The 18,818-nt window shown below is 45.0% G+C and overlaps 2 protein-coding genes across 2 annotated transcripts; one reads left to right on the top strand and one right to left on the bottom strand.

The window, feature by feature from the left end:
• Nucleotides 1-1,524: 1,524 nt before the first annotated feature.
• Nucleotides 1,525-9,353, bottom strand: Mrpl46 (mitochondrial ribosomal protein L46). Its single transcript, XM_005381577.2, has 4 exons — nucleotides 8,989-9,353; nucleotides 7,461-7,650; nucleotides 6,686-6,859; nucleotides 1,525-1,903 (listed from the first exon to the last, which is right to left on the bottom strand). The coding sequence occupies exons 1-4, from the start codon at nucleotides 9,328-9,330 to the stop codon at nucleotides 1,653-1,655; spliced, it is 957 nt and encodes a 318-aa protein (XP_005381634.1). The 5' UTR covers nucleotides 9,331-9,353; the 3' UTR covers nucleotides 1,525-1,652.
• Nucleotides 9,354-9,551: 198 nt separating this feature from the next.
• Mrps11 (mitochondrial ribosomal protein S11) lies at nucleotides 9,552-18,409 on the top strand. The gene is made up of 6 exons (XM_005381578.2): nucleotides 9,552-9,638; nucleotides 9,765-9,875; nucleotides 14,986-15,084; nucleotides 15,738-15,867; nucleotides 17,350-17,415; nucleotides 18,040-18,409. Exons 1-6 carry the CDS (start codon nucleotides 9,574-9,576, stop codon nucleotides 18,145-18,147), a joined length of 579 nt encoding a protein of 192 aa, XP_005381635.1. The 5' UTR covers nucleotides 9,552-9,573; the 3' UTR covers nucleotides 18,148-18,409.
• The last annotated feature ends 409 nt before the right edge of the window (nucleotides 18,410-18,818 follow it).

The following is an 18,818-nucleotide window of genomic DNA, read 5'->3' as shown; positions in this document are numbered from 1 at the left end:
ACTAAACATATGGCCAACGGTGGTGCCTTCTTCATCGGTTTTTTAAAACAGTGGGTGGCCAGGATATATTCCCAGTTTCACCCTTTCCACTCAGTGTCTCCAGGTAACTGAACACAGCGGATGGACTACTTACACACTACATCCCACTAAAGAAATAATGTTACAGGCTGGGGCTGTAGCTCAGTGGTGGAGTATTTACCTAACATGCACAAGCCTCTGGATTTGCTCCCAACACTATAAAAAAACAAACAAAAAACGTTAACAAGCTAACCAGCTTATGCAGAGTTATAAAAATAGTCACTTCCTTCCTGCCCTTCCAGGTTAGAGGAGCCTAAGACCCTAGATCAGGCTGTACAGAACACATGCGTGACACAACCCAAAACCCAGAGAGAGCACCCAGGCCCTATAGCTGTGCCCTCACTTCACTCCTGGGTGCCACCACTGCCCTTGATGAGCACGCTGTCCTGGGGCACATCTTCCCCAGTAATGAGGGGAAGAACACATGCAGGAGGTAAAGGGCAAGGAGACAGATACAGGCCAAGGTATCTCACTTCCATCACAGAAAGCAATTTCCCTGACCCTGTGCAAGAACACAAGGCTACATCTAAGGCTGAAACAAAGTTCCTATCTAAGGGCTGTCTGTTTAACCAGAAGGCTGGCTGAGAGGAAACCAGGAAGAGTCATGAAATCTAGCACTGCAGACTCACCACCAGAACAACAGTTCTGGGCAAACAGACATATCTCACTCCCTCACTCTCTTGGACTCACGCAGCGAAATGTTTATTTGTGCCTTCTATGTGCCAGGCACTGGGGACCAGCAATGACCCAAGCAACAAAGTGAACAGCCACAAGGCCCAACCCAGAGGCAAGAGGTCAGCTCTCTCCTCTAACACTGCAAGTGATACACAGCATGACTCCAAGCCAAGGCATGGCTTAGCCTTGACTCCTCCTATCGTAGGATGGCAATAAGCCAAACTTGCTTGCTTCACATGACCATTTCAAAATAGGTAAAACATGACTAGTTTATTTATAAACATAAAATGCTTTTAAGAAGGAAAAAAAGTTCCCAGCAGCTGGGAGGCTGAGGCAGGAGGACTGCCGTGAGTTTGAGGCCCGCCTGAGCTACACAGTGAGTTCAGGGCTAGCCTGAACTACACAGCAAGACCCTACCTCAAAAAAAAAAAAAAAAGGAAGAGAAAGAAGGGATGAAGGGAAAAGAAGACATTATTTCTTCAGTAAGATTAAAACATCTTCCTAGCAAGCAGAAAGGAAAAACAAAATAGAAAATGGCTAACTGTACAGAGTGAGGTTTTCCTCGTGAATCTAGAAGGTTTACAGAACTCAAGGCTTTAGGTCAATTCATTTCCTTCTGTTCTTTCTTCTTGGGCCCAGTAAGTCAATTAATTCACTATAAAGTAATAAACACTCTATTATCAGATTGGAGAAAATGGAAAGGCGCCCTACGAGATCTCTCTTCACAGGAAGAAGCCAGTTGTCCCCCCAGGGCAAATCAGCTGAAACCACCACAGGACAGATTCATTTAATTCTTCAAACTCAGTTTGCTGCTCAACTTCCCCTGCACATGTGAGGGGACCACACGCAAGTCCTTGAGGCCCAGCTTGTCTGAGGATCATCTCAGGCAGCTCAGTCCATCAGAGGTCCAAAAGAAATTTCCTGACCTGGGTCAAGTATTTCGGTTTCAAATAGTCACCCAGCTCCTCCTTGCTGACCCACACATGATGGCTCTTCTTCCCGGCCTGGGAAAAGTCTCCATTTAATAGTAGTGCTTTGAAGAAGAATACTTTGGCCCCAAGGTTATTCTCTGTCCGCACAGCCTGGGGGAACTTGAACTTGTAGTAGCCACAGGGTGCATTTCCTAGGAACTTGGCTTCCATGTTGTTTTCTGAAGGAGGAAAAAAAAGAATTGGGAGACAAAAACATACCCTCCAGTTTATTCTAGCTTCCAAAATCACAGAATTCTCTATGAATGCCAGTTCCAGCCCTGAAATAAAAACAATCCCTAGGAATGAAGACACAGACCACTCCTGAAAGAGCCTCTCAATCCAAATGCTTCCTGGTCCATGGAGTCCAGATTCACTGGGTCCATCCCAGGGGCCGCGTTACCCCTTGAAATCAAATTGAAGTCAGAAATGCAGTTCCAGAAACACTTTCTGGGAGTGAGAGAAGCTGACTTCTGCATACATCCTGCTCACCATCTGCGATGATACTTGGTATCTAAATAGCAAAATTCACCTGCCTTTCAAAGGGATGTCACAACAAAACACAAAAAGAACTCTAGATTTGACTTCTCTAGTGTGAAAGCAAAGTAAAAAACCAGTATCTGCAAACTGTGACCAAGGTTTAAATCCTAATCAGGCATTCTCAAGGATGGGGAAAAGGAGGGTTCATTGTTAAATGGCATCTGAGGAACTAGCTAGCTAAATGGAAAAACAGATGGATGACAACCTCAGTAGTATCACATCAAAGTAATCCTACAGATGAAAGATTTAATCAAATTTCAAATTTTCATAAACAATTTCTTCATTCTGGATGGTGGTTTCATGGGCAATTAATATTTTCTGAATTCTTCTGTATTTTTAAATTTTTCTTTTAAAAACACTGGGATATCTTCTGTGTCATTGAGAGGCACAAAATTCTACACAAGACATAAAATGCAAAAACCCCCAAAATGAAAAAATATTTGGAGCACACCTGTAATCCTAGCACTTGGATGGCTGAGGCAGGACGATCAGTGCGAGTTCAAGACCAGCCTGGGCTACAAAGTGAGCTCAAGGCCAGCCTGAACTGCATAGCGAGACCCTGTCTCAAAAAAGACTAAAAAACAAAAAAAACAAAAAAAAAAGGAAATAAAAGCACAACAAAGCCAAAGACAAAGTGATAAATTAGGAAATATATTTTTATCACATTCAACAGAGGAATATCTTCAAGTAGTGTTTTGGGGAACACCTAGAAATCAAGGAAAAAAATCAAATCCAGAAGAAATGTGACCCAAATATATTAACAAGAAGTTCACATGAAAATATCAACAACCATAGATACATTAAAAGGTACTCAACCTAAATGTTAATTAAAGAAATATAAATTAAAACAACAATAGCATATCATGGGTTTGAGATGTAGCTCAATGGAAGAGAACTTGAGCCTAACATGCTCAAGGCCCTGGGTTCAATTCCCAGCATCACAACAAACAAGAATAATGTATCATTACAAATTGGCCTTCCTTATCTGCAGGTCATGGGTCTACACTGAATACACACTGACATTTTCTTGTCATTATTCCCTAAATAGGAAGTATAACAATTACTCATACAACAATTACATTGTATTAAGTATCATAAGTAACCTAGAGATGATTTAAAGTACAAGGGAGGATGTGTGCAGGTTATATGCAAGTATTACGCTGTTTTATAGAGTCTTAGATGTTCAAATATAGAGAAGGAGAAAGGCCAGGACCCAATCCCTTGCACATACTGAAAAAAGACTGTAGTAGTAATGTTCAAAAACTTCAACCTCTATGGTTTGTATAAGAGATTAAGGGGCAAAAATGGTACCTTCACACATGTTCTGGGAATATAAATTAGGGGATATTACAAATAATTTGCCAAAATCAATTTTAATTGTACATACTCTTTTACCTAGCCAAGTCTAAAAATATATTTATTTGCTCATGTGAGCAAAGATGAATATACAAGATGTTCTCTGCAGCTTTACTTACAAAAGCAACAGACTAAGCAAATGACAGTACCTAAATATTATGAAATAGTATGCTGGCGTTAAAAACATCTAAAATCAGCCACTATATGCTGATCTGGAAAGACATTAAAAGCTATATGAGGAAAAAGGTATTTAACTCTGTGTGTGTGTTTCTATATCCTCCCATTATATACAAAAAAAGAAAATACTTATTTCTATGCTTGTATGTCCACAGAAAATTTCTAAGGATATACTTACACCAACAAAAAAACTGTCAATGGAGGTTGTCTCTGAGAAAAGAAAAGCACTTCTTATAGTATATTTACAAGATGCTATTTGGAAATTTTTCACCATATACATGAACTGCTTTCCTCATTAAAAAAAACATTAGTAGCATTCGATGAACAGTTTACACACCGTGTAGGCCCACTCACATGCAATATAAAATGTGAGCAGTGCACATCTGTGAATTATACTGGAGTATTTGTGTATATTTTCCTGGATTATCCAAACAACTCAATAATGTATATTACTTTGCCACAAGCTGGAAAAGATGTATTAAAAAATATAAGCAAATCAAAAAGAAAAAATCAGCTCATTAAAACATGAGCAAAGGATCTGAACAGCAGTTCATGAAAGAAATAGTTAACAAACACATGAAAAGATGGTTAATCTCACTAACAACAGGAATGTTCTAACCCCCAAAGGAGATCATTTTTAGCAACTATACAAGCAAAATCGAAATGTGCTATTTCACATGTTTTTGGGGTTGAGGCAACAGGGCATTCCCACACTGTTCCTAAAGATGTCAACTATTATATATACTTTCGGGAAGACAAGTGGGCAGTACATAGCAAAAACTAAGTGTGCCTAGCTTTGACCTATTAATCTCACCCCTAAAAATTCCATCTTGCAGAAATATTGGAAGTGTGAAGCCAGTGTAAAGAAAGTAACCTACTCACTTTTCTTATATATTGCTTGAGTTCATCTTTGCCACTTTTATTTTATATTACTACTTTAATAAATTTGCAATAAATATTTTTGCATAAATCAATACATTTTATTTTCTATGCATCAAATATAAAACAAATTGTTAATGTCACTTATGCATTTCCTTTAACTTTATTAATTACAAAGGAAACTCTAAGAGAAAAGCATAGAACCAAGGTGGAGCCCCTTCCATCTGGGACACAGGAAGCAGAACGTAGCAAGAATCTATCATGGAGGTTTGAGGGAGGCTGAGCACTTGAACACAATGATCCTGGCAAGTAACTCAGCTACCAACTCCTATGTGATAGCTGAGATTGAGAGCAACAAAGGCCACATTCCACTGTGACTTACTGCCTTTCCTGCAGGCCAAAGAAGCCTCTGGTTAAAAAGGGTCAAGGGGGCACACAGTGATTGCTGACATTTTGTTAAGAGCACTTATGCTAGTGGCAGGGCTGGTTAAGCAGCTGTATACCTATACCACCATATCCTTTTACTCAACAAACACTCAGCAAGTACCTACTGTGTGCCAGATAGTTTGCTGAGAGTTGAGATCATGAAGAAGAATAGACACTGTGCAGGCTTTCAATGAACTCCAAATTCTGGCTAGGGAGAAAAGTGTGCAGTAAACAAGTACTACAGTGTAACAGCATAAGTGAAAGGGCTTTTCTCCATTAGGACCTAAGCTACTACACAATAGAGGTAGCATCCAATTCATCACTGTGACCCAAGTGCCCGGAGAGGAGGGCCTGGCACACAGTAGATGTTTGCTTCATAAACTAAATAATGGCACATGCAGGTGTGATGGAAAGCCAGGAAGAGGCACTCTCTCTACCTGGATGCTCAGGGAAGATCCCAGCATGAAAAATATATGAGCAGAGTCTTAAACTGAGCAGCCAGACCAGAAAGAACTAAAGCATTCTGCCAGGAACCAGCATGCCTCAAAGCAAAGTTATATGAAAGGCCACACTAGTCAAGGAATACAAAAGCTTTGAGTCAGAACTTCAAATATGTATTAACAATGCAAGTCAGAAGACTGACAAGACAGGGATTAAGGCAGAAAGGACCTGCCTTGGTCCTTAAGCCATGCTAGAAATTTGACCTGGTATGGAAAACCTTTAAAACATTCTATACAGAGACGTAACAAGGGATTTGTGCTGCAGAAAGTTCATGTTAGCAGCACTGAAGGGTACGACACAAAAGCAAGGAGTGACTTCCTTAGCAACTCCTTCACCAGGCCAGTGTAGTGGTTCTCCTGGCAATGTCTAGAGGTATTTTTGGTTGTCACACTGAGGGTGAGGGTTAGGGGTTGGGGATGAGGTAGTCCTACTGGCTGCTAGTGGGCAGAGGTCAGAAATGCTGCTCATACTCTACAGTGCATAGGACAGCCCCACACAAAGAATTACCTGGTTTCAAACATCAACAGTGCCACAGTTGAGAAACACTGGTCTAGTCAGAAGTGAAGAGAGTCACAGCTAAAGCCAAGAGAATAAAAACAGGACTATTTGGAACAGACCAACTAGGACTCAAAGATTTATGCATGCTGGAATGAGGTAAAGAAAAACTGAGGTTTCTAGTTGAATGAACAGACAGGTCATGGAAGAAGGCAGAGAGAATAATAGAAACATCAGTTTTGAATGTACTAAAATCTCAGTGGGACAAAAATAAGACCCTCACTCATTTTAAAGAAAAAAAAAATCCTTGTCTGGATTTTTCTAGTGGAAATCTCCATTTACCTTCCCACTCTCTATCCTTAAACCCATTCTCACAGGTGGCCTATAAATTCTCCAGCTCGCTCTAAAATATAAAAACATTTTTTGAGATGAGATCTTACCATGTTGCCCAGGCTGGCATTCATCCTTGGGTTCAACTAACACCCCCACCCCCCACCGCAGGCTCTCAAGTAGCTGGAACTACAGGCATGCACCACTGCACCCAGTTCTGAAGCAAAGCTCATGAGATTTAGAGAAAGCAGAGAACTCACCTGAGAGAGTGCCCAGTGTTCGCTCGGCTGTGCCTCGGAGGGTCTCCCCTGGCTGCCACTCTACCTGGGGTAGCAACCAAACATCCTCATCTCCAAATTTCTCTCTGACTAACAGGACAAGGTTTCTGTCTAGCTTCCGATGCAATGAAGTTCGATCATTTTTTTTATCGGCTTCTATGAAAAAAAAAAAAGGGGGTCAGAGGAGGCAAAGAAGTTCAATCTACCAGAATCAAAAAACTTAAAGAGTTTTAGGATCTTTGAGGAGAGCTATAACTCTTGCTCTCAAAGAACATATAGCCAATTTACAACTCTGACCCATCTCTCAAACTCTGACCTCTTTCAGGGTATAGGCTCACACTACATTTCCTCTGTAGAGCAAAACATACTCTGAAAAAGAAACAACACCCATAAAAACTCAAACATGACCACTCCACTGGATTTATCGCTATTACTGACCTAAGTGGCCCCCACTTTCTCTGCTCTTCACTCATCTGTGAAATGATAACAGAATCCCTTGTTTTAAGAGGGATTTCTGATAAAACACAAAACTAGAAAAAAAAAGATATAATTTTTTCCACTCTGTCCTAGAGTAGGCTTAAATTCAGATAACATTCACAAAGTTTATGCAGGAAAAGGCTACCTCAACACCAAAAATAACACACACCTTTTAAAATTTGTACTAGGATAGATGTCAGGAAGAAGGGAGAGAACTTATTTTTCTCAGAGATGTTTTGTTCTGTGAAGGTGCTACTTAAAACACGAATCAGAGGCTAACCTGTTATACGATCTCCAGGTTTGAACTTTAGGAATGCCTGCTCCCATGAATCTTCCAGGTCTTGTATAAGCAATATATCCTGTCCCTCTTGCTCATCATCACAGAGGTCATCCTTCTTCTTTGCCATTTTCTGGGCTTCATCCAGAGCACGAAGTTCATGGTCTGAATACTGGCTCTTCTCTACCTCAATCTGGAAAAATTAAAAGGATGAAAAACAAAAAAAAAAAGCAAAGAAAAGAAAGGGAGTAAGTAAAAAGAAGCTACAGCATCCCTGAACAGGCTCAAAAGTTTACCACAAAATAACCAAACATACAATCAAAACACTATACAGAAAAAAACAAACACAAAAAAGAAAGAAAGAAAAAGATAAAAGGGCCACCTGCATAAAGCTTGAGTTACATTGGTCAGTATGTCAGAATGTGATTGGGCGTCAAGACTGCTACAAAGAACAGAGGACTGGGACAGGCACTGCCTGTCCACTACCACACTCCAGTCCTATCGGTCTTTGATCAGCATCTTACCTTCCTGCCTTTCCCTTTTTCCTACAATGTTTTCCATCATGTTCTTTCTCCCAAGAGATTTCTACTCATCCTTCTGATCTCAACTTAAACATCAATTTCTCGAATTCTTTGAAACCTCCCATAAATTCAAAATTAGGTGCCCCTATGAAACACATTACTCTATAATTTCCTTCCCAATACTCATAGGAGTCTGCAGTGTTATGTGATTATTTGGTTACTGGCTGCCCCCTTACCCACCGGATTGAAAACCCTGAACCACAGCTACACCTCTCTCATTCAGTATAGGATCTCTATCACAACACACTGTCTGATACACAACACTACGTGTGCTATGAACATCTATAAGGTGAATAATGATAATTTGCCAAGTGAATGAGGAAATAAGTAAATTGAGCAGAAAACACAGAAGGGTTTATAGCTTTCAATAATCCAAGACAAGAATTCTCAAATGCTCGGGAAGCATAGCACGCTTCAATCATTATGTGTGGGGACTTAACACGCTCACAACCACTACACTCGGTTTTGCCCCTATTGAATATTTCACTTGCCATTTACAGAAATAGTCCTAAGGTAAAACAGAGCAGAATTTATCACAGGCGTCTTATAGATGTGCCCTCTGCCTCCTGCTCTTCCTTTTTAACACGCATCACACGTCGGACCCCCCCACCCCCAGTCAGCGAGCGCCTGGTGAGAAGGACTAATTCCTGTCCTGTCACCACTGGATCCCAAATGCGTTACATGAATAAAAAGCGAGAGGGTCTTCAAAGAGTTGTCCAAAGAGACAACGAAGAAGGAGAAGGAAAACAGACTATTTGTTAAACCCCCTACTATATGTCAACCCAAATCAATGAAGTTACTTCTATATGCCGACGAGTACAGTGAGGTTGAGAAAGGAAATGCCTTGCTTCAGGTCACACAAACTAACTGGTCCCGAATTCAGGATCGAACCAAGTCCCGGGCGCTACTGCTTCCCGCTCGTCACCTTTAAGCCCTCATCCCTATCCTACCTGCTGCAGCACAGCTGCCATCTCTTCCTGCAGTGGGGTCAGAGGCTTGGAGATAAGCGGTGGTCGCTGCAGACACAACGCACCCAATAAACGCCATGGCGATCTGTTCTTGCAGGGTGCGCTCTCAAGAGACAGGCTGCGAGAACCCAAACTACCCGCCCAAAGCCTCTCCAGCCGTCGCCAGCCTCTCGTCACCCGTAGCAGACCGTGCCTCACGGGCGCCGCCATCTTTCTTCCTTCCCAAAATAAACCGCGGCTCCAAGAGGAGCTCTCAGCCAACCCTATACTCCCATAAGTCAACGCGGGGGCGCCGCCGTCCTCGGAACTGCTAGAACAAACCATTCCAATATGCAGCGGTGGTTGAAGTTCTCGTGTTAAGACATTTAAAAGGGGAATAATTCCCAGGTGAACACGCAGCGATAGCCTTTTAGAGCACTTAAATTTGGAAGAACACTTAATGCACCTAATAAAGAGCAACAAGATGAATTCTCTTCTGTACCCTCCCCCGCAAACACTGGTGGTGCTGGCGTCTCTCTAGGTAGGTCGACGCCTCTGACGGGTGCTGACTGGGGTCAAATTCAAGCCATGCAGGTTGTAAGAAGCGTGAGGTCTTGGATTCCGCGGTCATGGACTCAGCCCCTGACGACCAGGTAGGAATAACTGCCCCTTGGACTCCACCGCCACTTTTGGGACTGCGTTTCTGTCCGTGTCGCATGTGCTACTTGGGCGCCGGTGACCGTTAAGCCATGACTTTATCGAGCTTTGCTTCTCCACAGAGTTGTCCCCGGTGTCCCAGCCCGGACCATCCACACGGGCACCCAAGAGATGCAAGACGCGGCAGCCAAACAGGAATTTGAGAAGGAGCCTCTGAGTCACAGCAGATTCAGGTGAGGGCCACTGAGATCCAGGCCTCTGGAAGCTTTTTTTTTTTTTTTTTTGGTTTTGGTTTTTCTCCGGCACCGGGAACCGAACTCACGACCTTGCGCTTGCCAGGCAGCCGCTTTTGCCGCTGAGCTAAATCCCCAGCCCCGATCCAGGCCTCTGGAGACGCAAACCAGTGACTGCCGCCCACCACCCTCCAGAGACAGGACCAGTGAATTCCAGCCCTGTCACCATCCGCAGGACCTCATGCAAATCAAACTCGGAGACTCAGTCTTCTCTTCAAAAAATGGGGATATTGCTTAAGGGATTGTGTGTGAAAATCACATGAGATGAGCTCTGGCTCACTGCAGCTGCTCTGTGAGCCTGTGTTGGGTGAATAAGTGAATGCCAGATGTTTGTGTGTTCCCTTTCCTTTGAGATGGAGTTCGTGTCAAACTAACAGCTTTCCCTATCTTGGACACAAAATGCAGTGAGAGGAGTTTTAGATTTTGGAGCAGATCGTGCTGCACTTTGAGTTGATTGATGGTCGGGAGTGAGTTTTGTGCTCAGTCTTGGACACTGGCCTCTTGCTTCCTGCCAGTGCCACTACCTTTTTATACAGGCGATGTACCCATTTGTTTAACTTCACATCCATTTCGCAAACGTTCACTGAGAACCTGCTGTGTGTCAGGTACTATGCTAGGTATCAGAAATACAAAAGGTCATTCCTTCACTTAGATAGTTCAGTCTTTTTCAAAAAAAATAGTTACACAATTTCACCGTATTCTGAGGGGTGGTATAACAGAGGTAAGAGCTGATTGGAAGTATGAAAGAATAAATGTCTCACTTCTGATTATGTCAGCCCAGACAGTGAAGATAACGTGAAGCTGAGAAGTAAATTGGAATTCAGCTGGACAAGGTGAACAGAATCTTAGCCAAAGATAACAGTCTGTGTAAAAGCATGTAGTTTGAAAGAATATAGTGTGCTTAGGTGTGTGTAGTGACAGCTGTGGCTAGCAAGACAAGAAGAAATCAGAATAGTAAAGGTCGTGCTTGTCCATCTGGAGCTTTTACACTTTCCTCACCGGTGAAAGAGTTTAAATCAAGATTCTGTTGGAGTCATTCATTCAGCATCACTGTGATTAGGGATGTAGCGTAGTGGTAGTGTGCTTGCCTACCATGCATCAGGTCCCAAGTTTGGTCCCCAGCACTGGGGACAAAAACACAGTTAAACAGTGCTGAACACTGGCATAAACCTGGCCAAGCAGAGAAAACTCCCTGCCCACATAGAACTTAAACCCTAGTGGGTTGGGGACAGTAAATAGAAGATAAGTAAAACAATGGGAGGTTGGACTTGCAGCAAGCATACATGGCCACATTCTTTAGGAGCTTGTAGGCCATCTTGAAGACTAAGTGAGATGGGAAGCCACTGGACAGTTGAGTAGATGGTTGACACGATTATGCTTGCTTTATAAAGTCTCTTTGCCATTGTGTTGATGTTCAACCATTGAGAGAAGTCTTATAAGCAGTTTGAAAACTGGAGAAGTAATCCAGGCAAGAAATGATGGTGCTGCCGGACATGGTGACCTATGCCTGTAATCCCAGCACTCAGGAGGCTGAGGGAAGAGGATAGCTGAGAGTTCAAGGCCAGGCTGTGCTACATAATAAGTTGAAAGCCATCCTGAACTACATAGTAAGACCCTGTCTCAAAAGAAAAAGAAAAAAAAAAGAAAAGAAATGATGGTGATTGGGACCAGGCTGATAGCAGGGAATTAGTCTAAATGGTCAGAAAGCAGGATTTGTTAAGAGAAGGTGTGAGAAAAAGAGGGATGAAAAAAGACTCCAAAATTTTGCACCTGAAGAAGGTGCCTAATATCTAAGTGGAGATACAACATAGAGGAGAGATTTGGGTGGTAAGGACGAACCAGCGAAAGGGACAACCTCCAGAGAGGCAGAAAGAAAACCAGGAAAGATTTTTTAGTGTGGTTAATGGTAAGGAGAGCAGCTGTGTCCAGGGCTGCTGATGTGATGCATTGATAAGCTGGTACCGAATTGGTGGTTGGATTTATCGATGTAGATTTGGTTGGTGATGTTGATCAGGGCATTTCTGGTGGAGTGGTAGGGGCTGATGATGGATTGGAGTGGGTTCAAGGACGATAAAAAATACAGGAAAAAACGGGAGTGTAAACAGTTTTTTCAACAGACCTTTGTTGTAAGGGGAAATAGAGAAATGGGCAGTCAAGGGAACTTCAGGTTCAAGGGCTTTGGGTTTTTTTGTTTTGTTTTTAGATTTGGGCATGACAGTATGTTTTGCCACTGAGAATGATACAGTAGAGAGGAAAAAACTACACACTGAAGTATGAGCACTGCTAGAGCAGTGTCCTTGAGGGACTAATATGCAAGCAGAACTTCGGAACAAGAGGCCTTGGGTACAGATGTTTGGTCTGGGGAGCCGGAAGGAACTGATTGCTTCGGCTTCTCTGTAGAGGTCATCAGCTGGCATTGAGGAAGCAGGAAGAAATTGGAGGTTTGAGGAGACAAAGGAAAGTGCAGGAGAGTCATCAAGAAGAATGGGAGGATGATTGAATGGGATATTGCCAGGCAGTGCTGAGGGCCTGCTCCATGCTAGCAGGCATTAAAATAACAGCGGTGATGCTCAGCCTTGACCACCTTTGACCCCAGGAGACTTTTAGCAGTATTTGAAGACGTCATTGGTTGCCACAAATTGGGGGACAGTATTTAATGAATAGAGGACAAGAATGCCGCTATAAATACCCCATAATTCACAAGACAGTCTCCCACAACAAAATATTATTTTGCCCAAAATGTCAGTAGCGGTGAGGTCGAGAAGCCGCAATCCTGGAGATGTTAGCATTGCTATATTTGCACAGGCTGAGCAGCTGGAGAGACGGATTTAACTAGAGGGAGGGGCCGCCAGGGGAGTACAACGAAGTAAGAGGAAACAGAATCGAGAGTGTCTGCGAGGGAGCAGTCATCAGGATTGGCCATGCGGTTTAGTCTAAGCAAGGAGGGAAGTGAGGACAGGAGGCATGTTGGGATGGTGGACAACTGCTGGCGTCACAGGATTGCAGGGTTTGTGGGATTGAAGGGTTCCTGGAGTGAGGATAACAGGAGAGTAAGTGGGTGTCCAGAGGTGGCCGGAGTGTGATGCTCAAAGGTCAGAATGTGGTCGCAAGTGTTGGTAATGACGAAGGTAAAGGGTGACCCTAGAGTGAGGAGCTGAGGCAGGACAGAGGGCACACGCTGTTGAAGGACATAGGCTTAGAAACAGAAGCCAAGTGGTTGGAAGCATCTTACTGAAATCACCGGCAATTACAGTAGGAATAGTGCTAAGGAAAGCTGAGCTATGCTTTGCACTTGCTACATGTATTTGCATTTTTAAAACTTGTCTCCAGAAGTTGCTAGAAAATGGATTGTCTCTGCAATTACCTTGGTGTAAGGATGGGTAGAAAGAGGCAGATGACAAGTACCTGAAAGCCTTGTCTTGCTTTTTGGGGGCTTCCTTGGGTGAGCCATTTGTTTGTTTGTACACCAAACCTGGGAGGTTTAAAGGCCGGGTCTTCCTCGGGCTTTCAGTTAAACAGATCAAGTTCTGTTGCCGTCTAAACAGCATTACATTGGTTAAACTCAGACTTCAGTAGACTTGGCTTTTTGACCCCCTGTCAACAGGAGAAATGATCATCTTTTAAACATTAACGTTACCTGCAAGACTTACCCACTTTCCATATCTGCATGTAGGCAGATAAGCCAACAACCTATTAGATTGTTGCAGTGTGTAAGTTCTCTTCATACCCCAGGAAAGAATAGACATGTACCCTTTGGATACCACTGTGCTATTGTTTAGTTTTGTCTTCAGAAAAGCAGCTTGGGCTGGGTAAGAGTGGTGCTCAGATGACAGTGTCTTTTCTAAAATGCAGTTCATTGTATTAGAAATTTGGCGTGGCTGTGTCAGGTCCAAGCATGAATCTGACTTGGTGTGGAACCAGGGGAGCAGCGGATTTACCCCCAGAGGTTGCTGAGTGATAGTTGTGTGTGTTCAGATTTTTAAAAAGCAGAGCATGTTATGCGAAGCTCTGAACTGGGACATACAGGTCTCAGCCGGCTTTCCTTAACAACCCTAATCCCCTATTTGTACCTGAGTTTCCTCACCTAAAAATGAAGAGAACTTGCACACTGCAAGCTGGAAGTAGACTAAAACGTAACTCAACACAGTGTCTGGGCCAGTGTTCCCGACACAGTTCACATCTGATTCACCTGGGGTATTTGGAAAATAGATTTCCTGGACCCGGTCTGCAGTCGGGGGTAAAGCTTACACACTTGGATGCTCAGGAATGACTGTTTTGCCTGCATTGAAAGCCACTGGTCTATGTATGGCCAGTTACCTGTTTTTGTAAAGTTTTATTGGAACACCACCATTTATTTATTTACTATTGTCTGTGACTATTTATCACAGAGTTTAGTAGTTGTGGCACAAACCTCTTGACCACTGGCCAGGGAAATGTAAGACATCTGCCATCTAGCCCTTACAGAAGTTTGCTGGTATATTCAGAAATGATGATAATAAGAGTATTTAAATTTTGGGCTCATTCTTAGAGAGATAAGATATTGTCTATGGTTGATAAAACAAGAAGTAGAAGTTTATTTAGATTTTTAAAATGCAGAAAGAGTAGTCTATAAAGGACTGGAAAGCAGTGATGTGATTCTCTAAGCAAGACACGGGAAGATGGGACATGTGAATTAAATTCTCTTTTCTCAGAATCAAAAGTCCCTAGATATGTCTGAAGTCAACAAGTCAAGAAATACAGTAGCTCGAAGCAGGAGTTGTAGCTTACTGGTAGAATGCTTTCCTCGCATGTGCAGGGCCCTAGGTTCGATTCCAAACAGCACAGCGGAAAGCAAAGCCCTATAAGCAGGGCACTCACAGGAGCCACAGTGGCCCCAGAGTGATTGGAAAGGAATAGTCAGGACCGCGGCACCCCGTGCAGGACGGGCCCCCCGAGGAGGACAGGGACCTGGGGGTGCTGCTTTTCATTCTGGGCTCATTTGTACTATTTTCTTTTTCTTTAAAAAAAAAAATCAAGACAATTTTAAATAAACTGTTTCTTCTAATTGCAGCGTTTTCCCTCCAGTTCCAGGAGAAGAGAGCTCTCTGCAATGGGCAGGGAAGAAATTTGAAGAGATCCCAATTGCACATATTAAAGCCACCTACAACAAGTGAGCAGGAAGGGGAGCCCCGCGTGGTCCCCTGGGGGTTTCCTTCCACTTCAGCCTCCATGGATGAGAAGTCAGGGTGCCAAGTGCTGTGTGACGGTACTGATTCAGGGTCCCCAGGCTCACCCCTTCTTATTTGAAGAAAACACCTCTGTCTTGCTAAAGGTTAGGTTTCATGAAAACGAGCCAGGGTGGGTATATTGTATTTATCAGAACTGGGTTTTTTTCCCTCTTTGGATACAATATTTCCTGGTCCTGTTCAAGAATTAGAGGAACTGTAGTAGGGGCAGACCATGAGGTGCTTACTAAGTGTTGGCTGAGTACTAAGGGGATGAGGGTGCTGGGGGAGATGGTCCACAAGTACACAGCTCAGTAGTGAAGTAACCGTAAACCCCCAAAAACTGACCCCTTCACCTTCTCACCTGGGCCCTGGTGCTCTGACCTCTGCCTCACAGGGGGAAACGTGAACGGTGAGTTCATGGCGACACGACCTGTGTTGTCTGTGGTGTGTACACAGGTGCTAAGGGAATTCCTGGCTCGGCATCGACTACAGAAACAAGTCAATTTCTTTCTCTCCCGGCCTCCTAAGGACGTAGGTTAGCACCCTCACTTCCCTGAGCAGCAGTTACATGTATATGCCTCCCTGCTTTCCCCAGCACACAGATCCAGGTGGTCTCCTCCACCAGCGTGCCCCTGGCCCGAACTTCCTGCGGCACGGAAGGCTTTCGGAACGCCAAGAAGGGCACGGGCATCGCAGCGCAGACGGCAGGCATAGCCGCAGCGGCGGTAAGTGCGCGTGCCTTGCGCTCCCTGGGTGGTGTGTCCACTTTCTGCATGGCGACCCTTGTGGAGAGTTCTTGTTGGAGTAGGTGTTCAGAAGTAGTGGCACAGCGGCACACACGCCAACCCCTGGGAGAAGTCCTGACACTGCAGGCGGCTTGAGGGCTCTGTGCACAGAGGTTCTTTTTGCTTTCTCAGCTTCCTTGCCAGGAAAACACTTGCTTTGTTTTAGGGGTCAGAGCCAAAATGATAAAGGCTTAAGAGCTGCAGCCCTCTCAGTATAAAAGCTCTTAGCATGGAGTGGGGTGGGGGTGACAGTCTGTTTGGAGAACACGTGATATAGTGAGGACTCTCACTCCAGTGTGAACTGTCACAGATTTTTCTAGAAGCAAATTGTCATGTTCTGCTGTTGGTATATTGAGCAAGTACTGTGCTGTAGACACTTTATATTCATTATTGGGAATCTTGAGAGAACCCTCAATATTAGCTACTTTTTCCACAGCCAGAGGGTGTGTGTAACTTGGTCAGAGCCAGTGAGCTGGTTCAGCTTCTTGACAGGAGCCAGCCTGGCCTAGGACCACAGCCTGCACTCTTAGCTCCATAGCGTAGGCCATACAGTGTTCATCCTCTGAAGGAAAACCTTGGTCTTCAAACAGAGCTCACCCTCCAGAGATAATGATTGCAGTGGATTAACGATCATCAAAAATCAAAGTGCTGTAAGTGCCCAGTAGTAGACAGATGATACACAGTTAAAAGAAATATGTCAGTGTTGCCAGTGGCTTCTACATGGTAGGTTATGAGTAACTTCTATAGGCCAGGCATGGTGGTGCATGCCTGTAATCCCAGCACTCAGGAAGCCGAGGCAAGATACTGCCGCAAGTTTGAGGGTAGCTTGGGCTACCTAGTGAGTTCAAAGCCAGCCTGCACTACATAGTAAGACCCTCTCTCCAAAAAAACCAAAACAAAATAAAGAGTAACTTCTATGTATTTTTCCAGTTTCTGTACAGAATTGCCTTTATCACCAAAGGAGGAAAATACATTGTAAAAATTTTAAATGATGACACTCTTTGACTTTTTTTTTTTTTTTCCAGTACCGGGAATCAAACTCATGACCTTGTGCTTGCCAGGCAGGCGCTGTGCCGCTGAGCTAAACCCCCAGCCCCTAAACAATGACACTCTTAAGTTGGGTCTTGAAATCCAGAGGGATACCTCATGGTCTGCAATTCTGCATTTACCTAAGAATCTGAGCAGTACTTAGAAATCCCCAGTAGGTGGCAGTGCTGGGCTTAAAGACGACAGTCAGTCTAGTCAGACGCCCTGCTGACTCTGCCTGCCCTCCACTGCAGCCATCTCCCCTTGCCTCTTCTGTTCTGCCTCCCTGTTTGCTCCTGTGGCTGCCATTTCCCTCTTGCTCCCAAGGCAGGAGCCAGAGATTGGGATCCAGTAGTTGTCTCTCCGGGGCCCTAACCAGTTACCACTTCTCTCCAGAAAGCTACTGTAAAGGGCGTGACCCACATCCGAGTTGTAGTGAAAGGCCTGGGCCCCGGGCGCTGGGTAAGTGACCGTGGTTCTCCACGGTGTCTGTGGAATTGGGGCTGAAGAGCTGGGTACAGGGAAGGTGGGAAAGCCCTTTTAATGGGTTTCCCCGGTATGGCCTGAAGTTTCTCCCTGCCGTTCCTCCAGTCTACTAAGCCCCTCAAAACGAGCCTGGATCACTGTTTAATTCATTGGACACTCCTTGGGTGTCTGCTGTGTGCCAGGCTCCTGAGAGTGGGAAGGCCCAGGAGACCATCTCTCAGTACACTGGAGACACACCCAGCACTGGAGGGTGGGGAGAGGTGTATGAAACAGAGGATTCTCTGGTGGTGAAGTCTGTCCTGGGGTCCCGAGCCCAGCAGAAGTGGTCTTCAGCTTTGATGCTGAAGATACGCCAAGGAGTCTCCGTCCTCCCGAGTGTACAGCACAGGGCGGCAGGTGTGGTCTGAGAGGTGGGCAGTGTGCAGAACCTGGGTCAGGGGCTTGCAGGAGCCCTTTGTGAGGGGGGAGTAAGGTATTGAGCCAGCGCTGCGCCCCACTCCACCCTCCTGCTGCACCTTGACCCTCCTGCAGCCCTGCCTGATCTGGAGACTATGGGTATCACTTCTGTGGCCATGCCATTGTCCTTTCTGCTCCTTCCAGTCTGCCATCAAGGGCCTGACCATGGGCGGCCTGGAAGTGATCTCAATCACAGACAACACCCCTCACCCGCACAACGGCTGCCGCCCCAGGAAGGCCCGGAGGCTGTGATGGGAAGGAAACCTGCCCTGGAACCCGACCTCCGCTGGACCTCTCGGAAAGCTCACTGGCAGAGCTCCCCCCACAAAAGGGCTCCCTGGATCCCTGTGCGCTCTCTGAAGGCCCTGCTCACTGCAGCCTTTGCCCGCACCCCAGCAGGGAAGGATGTGCCCCACGAGCCACGCTGTGCCTCTAGATGCAAAGGGAGCTGTGGGGACAGCAGGAGCCCAGCTCCGGCCTCTGCTCCGTAGAAATAAAGAGTTCTTTGACTGTACAATTGTGACTGTTGCCGTCAGAGTTAGAAGCAGCCATCCCAGTTGCTCCTGCAAGGGAGGGTCCGTTGCATGCCAGCCTTAGTGGGAGGGCTCACCTGGAAGCGGCAGCTGCTGCAGCCCAGAGGCTTTCTTTGGCTTCCTGTTCTCCTTATGTCCCCTCCCAGCCAGGATCTCCAGGGCGCACCACAGCAACTTTTCACACTAACGAATTGTAATTTGGCCCCAGTGGGTGAGCTTCTGGCTTTCCATCCCTGGATTCTGAGAGAAGATTCCACAGTTCGAAGCCACACTTGAGGTTAGCCGCACAGTGTGGGAGGGTTGTCCCTAGGTCACGTCTGGAGTTCCATGCTCACCACACTGAAGGGGCGGGCAGCTTCTCCACGAGCCTCACCATCCTTGCACCCAGGA

The sequence above is a fragment of the Chinchilla lanigera genome, unplaced genomic scaffold, assembly GCF_000276665.1.
Source record: "Chinchilla lanigera isolate Chin_1 unplaced genomic scaffold, ChiLan1.0 scaffold00015, whole genome shotgun sequence".
Lineage (NCBI taxonomy): Eukaryota > Metazoa > Chordata > Mammalia > Rodentia > Chinchillidae > Chinchilla > Chinchilla lanigera.
This window is presented reverse-complemented; position numbering and strand designations above follow the sequence as displayed.